Source organism: Balaenoptera musculus, chromosome 15, assembly GCF_009873245.2.
Source record: "Balaenoptera musculus isolate JJ_BM4_2016_0621 chromosome 15, mBalMus1.pri.v3, whole genome shotgun sequence".
In the NCBI taxonomy this organism is placed as follows: Eukaryota; Metazoa; Chordata; class Mammalia; order Artiodactyla; family Balaenopteridae; genus Balaenoptera; species Balaenoptera musculus.
This window is the reverse complement of record NC_045799.1, coordinates 68,811,519-68,822,748: the sequence shown is the minus strand read 5'-3', so window position 1 is coordinate 68,822,748 and position 11,230 is coordinate 68,811,519. Positions and strand designations below refer to the sequence as shown.

The following is an 11,230-nucleotide window of genomic DNA, read 5'->3' as shown; positions in this document are numbered from 1 at the left end:
TCCATTTTCTCAACAGGCAATCTCTCATTGTATTGGTAATATCCTCCAGTGAGCATTTTCTTCCTTTTTACTCAGGTGAGTATTTTGCTTGTCTGGCAGAAGTGGGTGAAGTTTTTGTTCGTTGCTGAGAATTTTTCCCTAGCACCCCTTTGCGGTGTTAGAATGATAACCTTCCATAAATTACCCATAGATTCTTGTAGAGAAGATACACACTCTACTTTTAAGGTGTGAACTTCGGAACGTATCTTTTTATTCTTTTGTATCCTTAGTTATTCACTGTACTCATGTCTTCCATCTAAATGCCTCTATCTCTCCAGACCTGTATGATGCCACGTTATATATTTCCCTGGGAAATCCTTGCAGCTCTGGTCCACCCCCATACCCACCTGCATCCCCAGCTGGAGTGCCATGAGTGGGTCAGTCCATGTCCTGGATAGCTTTGGGCACTAAACCATGCCCAGGAGTCTGCATTGGGTTTTTCAGCAGGGTCTTGAGGTCTGTGATCTGGAACTGATTCTGACCAGAGTCCAAACTGGACTTCAGAATGGACTCAGCTCCAGACAGAGCTCCCTTGGCTCTGGCTGAGTGGGAGACGGGCTTTGGGTTGGTCTGCACTCTAAGTACCTGCCTTGGCCCTGGCCTCTAAGCTGGGCTCGAGCTAATTAGACTCTGGACAGCTAAAGCTCAGCCCAGACTTTTGCTTCCCCCCCAGTGGTGTCCATTTCTGAAAGGAAAGGCCAGCCAGTGGGCACACGGAAGGAAACATTGGACTATTTATTGCAAAGCTAGATTGACAGCACAGGCCGCAAGGAAACAGACCAAAGAAGGCCCTTCTCTAACAGAGGAATCGGGGAACACGAGAAGGAGAAAGGGGATGAGGGAAATGAGTGGAGATACACAAACAGCCACCTCTTCCACCCATTCTTCTGCTCCCGGGACCTTCCCTGTCAAGAAAGCTCTTCTGTTGTGCTTGTTTCTATCTGTCTCTGGGCATTGCTGGCAACACATTCCCCAGGCTGAGGTCTCTGATGAGCACAAAAGAATTCGAAGGAACGAGCACATCTGAAAAGCCAGACCCAAGTCAGGGGAAGCGTATCAGTCACTTCTCAGAGCTCTGCCCCGGCAGGAAATGCAGAGCTGTCTGGTCTGCAGTCCAGGACAGGTCCACTGAGGGCCCCTAAGGCGGCAGGAATTCCACCATCTCAGCTTCACCGCCCCTTTAGTATTAGGCGGGTTTTCCCATCTCCAGTGAAGAATCTACAAAAAAGGTGGCCCAGTGAAGTCTCTGCGTCTCCGGGAGAGACCCAACCCTCCATCAAATGTCTCCAGCCCCAGAATTCTCCAGAGAGATGCCTTCCTGAGCCTCTCCAGCCTCAATAGCCAGATCTCCTTGGGGAGAGGGAGAAACTCTTTCCTGTTGGGTCTCTAACCTTTTTCCTGAAGATCCCCATCTCTACCATTCTGAAAGCATCAGAGAATTATTTGTGATGCTTTTCACTAATCCACAGGCCAAGCCAGGACTGCAGACAGGCAGCGATGCAAGCAGCCTAGATCAGCTCAGCCCAGTGCCTGTCCTCGTCCAGACAGCGGGCACTGTACCTACTTGTATCCCTGCACAACCTGCAGCAGAAAGGAAGGACACTCTGTATCCTTGAGGTTCACAAGAAGAGAGCTGGAGGAGAAGCAGTCGAGCAGCTATTATCCTTCTGGTAACACTATCAACCTTATTACCCATTGCCCAGCTCCAGGGAGCACTGCTCACGTTGTATCTTATGTGATTGGCATCTCATGACATGCATGCTCTTGGGGACACCACTAACATGGTGTTTGTTCTATGTGGATAGGGTTCCTTGAGTTGTACAACACCCCTGTAGGGAGCTACTCCTCCCCTACTTTCAGTCCATACACTTGTTCAGATGAGGCTGACCTCACCCCAACTCCAGGATAAGATTCATGCTCCAGACATAGCCAATAAGAGTGCCTGGCCCCATGGCTACAGAGATCGATTCAGAGGTAGACATGGCCCAAGCTGGACCAGTCCAACTCAGAGAACAGCAGAGCCAGGACCTTTGTAAGAGCTGTTGTTCTGTTTCCTCTGTTTCCAGCTATTAAGTTGCTAGGATGTAAGTCTGGAGTGCCTGGTGGGCATCTTTGCCTCTACTGGAGAGCCTATCTAAGCATGAAATCTACCCAGAGGACAGCAGAGCCTAAAAAGACCAAGCCCTGGGCTTTCCTGGTGGCGCAGTGGTTAAGAATCTGCCTGCCAATGCAGGGGACACGGGTTCGTGCCCTGGTCTGGGAAGATCCCACATGCCGCGGAGCGACTAAGCCCGTGAGCCACAACTACTGAGCCTGCGCGTCTGGAGCCTGTGCTCCGCAACGGGAGAGGCCGCAACGGTGAGAGGCCCGCGCACCGCAATGAAGAGTGGACCCCGCTCGCTGCAACTGGAGAAAGCCCTCACACAGAAACGAAGACCCAACACAGTCAAAAATAAATGTAAATTAATTAATTAATTAATTAAAAAAAAAAAAAGACCAAGTCCTGAAGACACTGTCTGAGATCCCACCAAAGCCAGGGCCACTTGTAAACTTTTCAACTATGTGAGCCAATGAGTTCCCCTTTATGATGAAAGCTGTGTTAGGATGGATTTCTGTCACTTGCCACCAAAGGTCCCAGAGCCATAATCTTTGCCTCTGAAGAAGGCTTCCTCTTCTCTTCTCCAAACCCAAGCGAGACCCTAGCCCTCTAGACCTGGATGTTCTAGCAACTGTCACCACGCCCACCAGATGGGCCACGACCCTGTGTCACACTCCTACCTGATGAGCACTCCGACAAGCAGGCTGGCCAGCAGCGGGCCCAGCCAGTAGATCCAGTGGAAGTCCCAGTGGTTGGCCACCACAGCCGGTCCAAAGGCGCGGGCAGGATTCATGCAGGCTCCAGACACAGCTCCCCTGCAGACACCCAGCCACAGTGGTCGGCAGAATCTCAGCCAAGGAGCCCCGACTCACCCACGTTCATTTCCCCACGTAGGCTTAAGTCACACGCTACCCAGAAACCCCCTCTAAGCTACCATATCATGGCGGTCTGGGAGGTTCCAAAGTGAAAGGCTTGACCCCTCCCCGGAGTCCTCCCTCCAGTCTGCCACTCCCCACACACCCTTCTAGAAGAATGGGCAGCAAGTAGTGCCTGTTCAGTGATGGCAGGAAGGAAGATGGATCTACTCCTTCTCCAGAGTTGATAAGGCAAAGTAAGCAGTTTTCAGCTATATGAACTTTGGGGTCAAGCAGATCTAGATTCAAATCCCAGCCCAGCTATTTCTAGCTGTGACCTTTGTTTAACCTCTCTGTGTTTCAGCTGAGATGAAAGTACATATCTCATAGGTTGTTGTCAGGAGCGAATGAGGAAACGCATATAGAGCCCATGTTTCTCATATAATTCATGTGCAAGTGTTAACTCTAATCTAGCTGACCTGGTTGAGGCCTTTGTTGCACCACAAGCTAGGGACCCAGCATCTCCCAAAGAGGGACTGTTCCCCAAGAGCACCTCTCTAGTCCCGGTGTCTGTACCCTTGCCCCATTCGCTCAAGCTGGGGTCCTCACTCAGGCCTCACCCCTCACAGACCCCACCTGTGTCCAGGAGCCAAAGCCAACTGGATGAGTCAGTAGGCTTATAAGTGAACCAAAAGCCACTAGGAGGCATCAAAGCACTGCCACAGCTCTGCACATGCATTTCCCCAGCCTCCCCAAACTCCACCTCCCAAAGGATGACTTAGGGCTGGAGGCAGAGCAGAGAAAGGCTACACTTGGTCCTGTGTCCAAGAGGAAAGGAAGGAGTTGGCCTGTAGGAAGGAGCTCCCTCATCCCCTATATTTAGCGGGGGCCCTTGTCCCAGATCTCTCATTTAATTTGCCACTTCCCAATGACCTTAAATAAGTCACTTGTGTCCTCTCTGAGCCCCAGTTTCCTCATATATAAAAGGGAAGAAATAATCCTTTGTCTCCTTAATCCCTTCCCAAGCCTACTGAGAGGCTCTAGATAAACGAGACAAAGGGTGTGGAATCTCTTTGTAAGTCTGAGGCTAAAACCTGGCTGCCTGCTGGCAGGATAAACACAGCCCACAGAAATGGTTTATTGATACTACAAAAAGTAGAAAATTCACATAAAAATCCAGTCTTCTGACTTCCCTGGAACGAAATTAGAAGGGTCACCCCAAGCCCATATTCCCACACAGCGATAACTTATCAGAGGTGCATGGTGGTGGCCTCCTTAGATGCCACAGTCCCCACCATTCCCTGTTGTCTGCCTCCTGCCAACCCACTTCCCCCGTTTACATTACTGTGTGGCTTCTTTTGGCAACCCTCAGGTAAGCTCAGCAGACCTGCCCTCCTCCAGGGGCGAGCCTTGGCCCAGGGCTGAGCACTGTGGTCCCACAGCCAAGGGGCACTCACCCTGCTAGGATGTCCACGGTGACAGAGAAGCCGATGGAGAAAGGGGCCAGAGGACCCTGCGTCTTCTCGTTTATGGCGCCCATGCATACAGCCAGTGCCAGCAGTGTCGTCAGGATGATCTCTGCCACCACGGCCCCCATCACCTGCCTGGGCTCCTGGACTGTCACGAAGGCTGCCCCAGACGCGTTCCAGAACCTCTCCTCGGAACTCACCGTCTGCAGAGAGCAGCGCTCAGCCTCATGGTGGGGGTGGAGAGACAGCTGGGACCTGACGGGAGGGGCCCCATCCTTTCGAGCCAGGGAAGGGTCCTGTCCAATGTGCAGCCAGACATATGTGGACCCACATCCCCGCTCCACCAGTTCCCATTGTGCGGCTTTGCCTGAGCTATTGGACTTCCCTAAGCCTCATTTTGCTCTTCTGTAAATGGGGATAACCCAGCGGTGGCTCCAGGTATTGCAGGCCTGAAGGGTATGTAACTTATATGACCCTCTTTGAGAAAGAATACTAAAATACCTTATTTTTACAAACACATATATCCAGGTAAACACATTACCAGCCCCCTAAAAGGTCCCTTCAAAGGGATGAGAAGAGCCCTGAAGCTTAAGCTCCACTGGCTTCCCAGGAAATCGGCCTTGGGGTCATCACGACACCTGGGGAGGGAAGACTGCAGTGCAGACAAGCTTCTGGACCCGGGACTCAAATCCAGGCTCAGCTGCTCCCCAGCTCATTTGAACTTGGGCAAATTATTGCCTTCTCTGTGCCTCTGCTTCCGCCTCTGTAAAGTAGGCGTGGTCATGGTAATAGCCCCGGGCCCAGGTGGGCAGTGCTCTTTAAGGACTGAGGCAGGCTTCTAGTCAAGTTGGAGATTAAATGAGAGGATTCTACCAAGTGCTCGGGGAGGCGGGAGGGCACCCAGTGAATGACCACTGCTGCCCCACACTGGTCTCCATCATGTTGGACAAGTTTGCAAGTGACCAGGCCTGAGGGAGAGTCCCAGCACTGCTTTCCATTGGGAATCAGAGCAGCAAGGTCCGGGCCCCGTTCTAAACAGACAGGGGAGCAGGGTCTCAAATGGGGGCACAGGAAGACCAGGGCAGGGACGACAGCAAAATGGGATTCGAGACCAAAGTCTGCAATGGGCAGCGCTTAGAGCCACAGACCAAACCCCAGGCAAGCTAACAGGGTGCCCCCTTCACCCCTTCCCACCTCCCCACTCCCTCCAATCCCACCCCCAACACAAGCCAAGCAAGGCTTCCAACTTGAAGGGCCCCTGGTTGAGACTTCAGAACAGCAGGAAGGAAAGAGAGAGAAGGAAAGAAGGAAAAAGGAAGTCAGGCAGGCAAAGAGGGAGGAAGGAAGTCCTTGCATGGAGTTACGTGTAGAGCTATAGAAATTCTGTGGCTGAGAGGAAGAGCTAGCCTTCCTACCGGAATGGGAGGATTCCAGTAATTTGAGCATTAACTCCCATTAAAGGTAGAGTAACTCAGTTTAAAGGCAGGCAAACTGGAGAACACACAGAGAAGTTAGTTCAGGAGTTTCTCAAGGAGAATAACCCTGTATATCCCGTACCCTCAGACGGTGCTTAGTGAGATGTTTGTAGCATGAATGAAGTGAATGAATGAATGAATAAAAAAATAGAATTGTCTAAATCCAGAAATGGACTCAGGAACAGAAACCTTGAGTCCTGAATTCTGCTTCCTGGTCTGTCTAGGGAGGGCTGTGTCCAGACACGGACAGAACAGGGTGGGTTTGGAGGAAACCAAAGGCCCTTTGAGTGTCCCCTCCGAGGTAGAAAGGGTCCACCCAATCCCACTGGAGGCAACAGGAATAGAACTGGACAGGACTTCCGTGGTGGCGCAGTGGTTAAGAATCCGCCTGCCAATGCAGGGGACACGGGTTCGAGCCCTGGTCCGGGAAGATCCCACATGCTGCGGAGTAACTAAGCCCGTGCACCACAACTACTGAGCCTGCGCTCTAGAGCCCGTGAGCCACAACTACTGAGCCCGCGTGCCGCAACTACTGAAGCCCACGCACCTAGAGCCCGTGCTCCTCAACAAGAGAAGCCACCACAACGAGAAGCCCGCGCACCGCAACAAAGAGTAGCCCCTGCTCACCCCACAACTAGAGAAAGGCCAAGCACAACAATGAAGACACAACGCAGCCAATCAATCAATCAATCAATTTTTTAAAAAAGAATTGGACAGTCCCCACTCCCTGCCCCTCACCCACCCCAGCAGCCCCGTCAGAGCAAAAGCCCCCAGCCCAGCCCCTGGGGGACCACCCACCTTGGCCAAGGCGGCCCCGATCAGCCCCCCACACAGCTGGGAGATCCAGTAGGGGAGGAGCATCGTCAGGTGGAGGCCTCTGACCAGCACAGCTGCCAGGGACACCGCAGGGTTGAAGTGTCCACCACTGTCACCCACAAAAGCAGAAGGAGTCGTGAGGCCAAGGCCCAGGCGCTGGGCCCCAGCAGCCCCACCACCTCCCCAGATGGCCTTGCGGGGCCGGAGTCCGTCAAGGGCAGCCCAGGTAGAAAACAGGCACCAAATTACGCCCACTCTCCCTGAGGTGCCGAGTGGTGGGGGAGAGCCTGGGAGGGGAGGGCAGCACCATTCCTGTCCTACACCCAGACCCCAGGGTGGCCCAGACAAGAATACGGTGGGAAACTGTCCCTCAGCTCCTTCCAGACCCCTTAAGAGCTGCGTCCAGCCCTTCAGAGCCGTGGCCACAGGTCAGAATGAGACCCCAGGCTTCAAACTCACAGCCCAAGACAGGTATCCTGGCCTCCCCTTAGAAGTAACCAGGCCCTGAACAACAGCTCCTGATTGGTTGAACTCAACCAATAGAATTTTTTATTGGTGGAACTCAACCAGTAAAATTCCTATTTTTGGTCTGAAAGTGTGACTAGTGTTGCCTGTAAAATTGAGATTAGAGGTTTCTGGAAATGGCATTGGGAATCAGGATCGAGGTCAGAGGTTCATGATTCAGTTGGGGATTGGGATCTGGAGTTTGGGATGTGAAGGGGATTAGACAAAGTCGAACCTAGGTCAAAGGGCTGGTTCAAGTTGACTGGTCCTTCCAGAGGTCATGGGTCAAGAGCCTTCCTTTTCACCAAGATGCTCAACCAGTCCAAGCCCCAGAGTCTAGAGGCCCCCCCACCCAGTGCCCTGCTACCCCCATTGGCATCCTATCCAGTCCCACTCAGATGAAGGAACTATCCTGAGAGGTTGGCTCACCAATCCCCCTGGTGCCTGGGATGGACACACCCAATAAGAGGGACAGTGACCCCAAGGCCCCCTCATGTCAACCCAGATGTTTACAGCCCACCAATGGGCCTGCCCACCCAATGGACACAGGGCACTGAGCTGAGACTGGACAGAGGACCCTGGCTCTGGACACAGGGACTTTGTCCAACATGCTGACATTTCAGGACCAGCTGCCCCAACTTGTCTGGTGCAGCTCTGTGCACAGGCCCTTGGGTGAGCTTCCTGCAGGATCAGGGAGCACCAGCTGATCTCAGACTTGACCAGTGGGGAGACGGGCAGCCAGGCTTACTTGGCCTCAATTCAGGCCCATGACCAAGCTTAGCCTGGGCTCTGCCAAAGCAGAGAGGTGAAGGAGGGGGTGGGGCGGCCTCCTGCAGGAGGGAGACTTAGAACCCTCTCGGCCATCAGCCTCGCCACCAGGTCACCCAGCCCAAACGGGGAGAGAAACTGTCACTCAGAGTGTGGCTCGACCAGGAGAGGGCTGGGACACTTCACACTCGTTAACAGTAAAACAGTAAAACAATCAAGACACCTTCTTAGTTTACTCATCCATTGTTTGCTCAACAAATACTTACTGAACACCTGCCCTGGTGCTAGGTGCTGTGTCGGGCGCTTCAATAACCTCAGAGTCAGTGCCGGGCACACGGTAGGTACCGAATAAATAGTTGTTGACAAAAAACAGATGGCTGAATAAAAGGCTGGCATTTCAGATAGGCAGTCTCCTGCAGCGCAAAGCGATGTTCTCTCCTGCCAGCTGGCCTGGGTTCAAACCCTAGCTCTGCCACCGAAGAGCTGTATGGCCGTGGGCAACTTATATAACCTCTCTGTGCCTCAGTGATCCCTACCTCATAAAGGCTGTTGCAAAGATAATTAATACAGGTTCATATAGAGTACTAGCATATAGTTAGTACTCAATAAATACCAGCTATTATTATCATCCCCTTTTATTCCACCGAACATAGAGAGCTTCAGCTACTTGCCCTGGTCACCCAGCTAAGCGTGACAAAGGTTGCCTTCAACCCTGGATCCTTCGAACAGAAGACTCTGTGTTTTTCATCCCACCTGCAGCTTCCCTTAGATATTTAAAGAGAAATGTTAAAGTTCTCTTTCCATTCTGTTTTTCTAGGAAACAGTATTTCAATTTCCTTACTCAGATCAGTTTTCTGTGTGAGATTAAATAGAGACCAACCAGGTTCTAGACACCCCTGACGGACACTCCATCCAAGACATGTGTCACTGTGGCTGGTTCTCCTGGGAGCTGTCCAGGGGAGGGCTATGCAAGAGGAACCCTTCAGCCCTCCCTGCCCCCCCCCCCCGGCGGGTTCTTCTGCATAACTCTGCCTACCCGAGGCTGGAGCAAAACCCCCTCCTAAAGGTAACAATAACACAGCAACCAACAGTGATTGAGCACTTACTATGGACTAAGCTCTTCACATCGTTTCATTCTCGTGCCTCCCTCAGGAGATGCTGGGTTTAGGACAGACAGCTTGGGTTTGCCTCCTGGCTCTGCCACGGGACCCTGGACGAGTTACCCGGTCTTTCTCCTTCACGTGTTGGCTTGAGAAATAAGATTTAGAAAATACTCCCACTGTTCTCATTTCATAGGTGGGAAGTTTGGGTTTGCGGAGTGACTTAGTCAAAGCCACAGAGCTCATAGGCTGAAGAGCTAGGATTCAAACCCAAGCAGCCTGACCCCTCCCCCAACCCACATTTTACCTAACACTGCTCTTGGGATCCTGGGCATGTGCCCAGGGGTCCCTGCCCACAGCTCTGCTCCCTGCACCAGGCGGAGTGCTCAGAGCTGTTCCCACCTGATATTCCCCAGCGTGGCGATGACCAAGCCCAGGGCCAGCCCGTGGGCCAGTGCCGGCTGCAGCAGCCCAGCGTCCGTCCCGTTCTCGATGACCGACAGGCAGCCGATGAAGATGAACAGGGCAGAGCCCAGCAGTTCAACCAGGCAGGGCTGCACAAACCGCTCGTACCAGCACCCACGCCACCTGCCCCCCTCGCTGGGCTCCTTCACCTTGACGCCACCAAACTCCAGGTCACACATGGATGCAGCTGCCTGAAGGGGGGGAAACGGAGGGGGACACGGATGGGAGGAGAGCCCAGAAAGAAGCCCCCCAGTGCCCCAATCTTGAATTAATTCTCAGCAACCGCTTGGATGGCCAGGCTGCAGAGGAAGAGGCCGGCAGTGGACTCACCTCTGCAGACATCAGGGCGGAGGTGACTCAGGACGGGGCTCTGGCCTGCGCTGGCTGGAAAACCCGCACCTGCTCTCCCGGACAGGACACTCTTATCTCCAGGACCGGGGCTGCCAGCCCACTACAGGCTCTGCCCCTTTTAAAGGGCTACAGAGGCTCCCGAGGGTGTCAAGAAAGCAATAAAGCCCAGTGGGAGGTGGCCCTGAGGCCCAGGAGAGGAAACACTGTTTTTAACCTTAACTGGGTAGGGCAGGGGGTGGTCAAGGATTGCTGAGCTTTCTGCCAACAAAGGCAAAAGGCATTGGCTTCGCTGCGTCACCTGGGGAGGGCTCCAGGTCTTCCCCAGCAGGAGATGGAGGGCCCTGATCCCCAGCTCCCTTGGTCACCACCAGGGCCCAGAGGAGACCCACGTGTGTGAGTGAACACGAGGAGGGCCCCGCCAGATCAGGACCACACATGGGAAGTAACGGTAAACTCATCTTCAGTGATTTTTCCATGGACTTCTAAGGACACCTCCTTGTATCTGAGGCCCCGACATCTCCACAGACTCACGCTGATAGGCTGATCCAGGACTGAGGGTGTAGACGGATGACCATCTCTGGAGATTGCAGAGGCAATGGTAAAGCCCGTGGACTTTGGAAACAGGCTGCCTGGATTTCAATCCCAGCTCCTCCGTGAACCAGCTGAGTAACCTTGAGCAGTTGCTTACCCTCTCTGCACCTTATTTTTTCTCCCGTGCAGCATGGATGATAGTGGTGGTACCAATGACATCGGGTTGTGTGGCTTAAATAAGTTAAGATCATAAAGTGTTTATGACAGAGTCAGACACATAAGCACAATACCAGTGCCTGCTGATTTAGAATATGTATTTATGTGAACTAATATTTACTGAGCACTTTCTACATGCCAGGTGCTAGTCTAAGTACCTTATATGTATTATCTCATTTAAACTTCACAACAACCCCATGAGGTAGGTACTATTATTACAGCAACTTTACAGATGAGGAAGTGGAAATTCGGGAAGGTTAAGTTTCCCAGGATCACACAGCTTTTGTGATTGTGGGCTAAGTCAAAAAAGGACAAATACTGTGTAATTCCACTTATATGAGGTACCTAGAGTAGTCACACGCATAGAGACAGAAAGTAGCATGGTGGTTGCCTTGATCTGGGAGGAGGGGAGAATGAGGAGTTATTGTGTGATGGGTACCCAGTTTCAGTTGGGGAAGACGAAGAAGTTCTGGAGGTGTTGCACAACAATATGAATGTACTTAATATCACTGAACTATACACTTAAATGGTTAAAATGGTAAAT

General features: G+C 52.4%; 1 protein-coding gene across 1 annotated transcript; it reads right to left on the bottom strand.

Annotated features, from left to right (window-relative positions):
• Positions 1–1,182: 1,182 nt before the first annotated feature.
• AQP8 (aquaporin 8) lies at positions 1,183–9,945 on the bottom strand. The gene is made up of 6 exons (XM_036826984.1): positions 9,919–9,945; positions 9,526–9,779; positions 6,734–6,860; positions 4,449–4,663; positions 2,818–2,952; positions 1,183–1,257 (listed from the first exon to the last, which is right to left on the bottom strand). The coding sequence occupies exons 1-6, from the start codon at positions 9,928–9,930 to the stop codon at positions 1,209–1,211; spliced, it is 792 nt and encodes a 263-aa protein (XP_036682879.1). The 5' UTR covers positions 9,931–9,945; the 3' UTR covers positions 1,183–1,208.
• Positions 9,946–11,230: the final 1,285 nt, after the last annotated feature.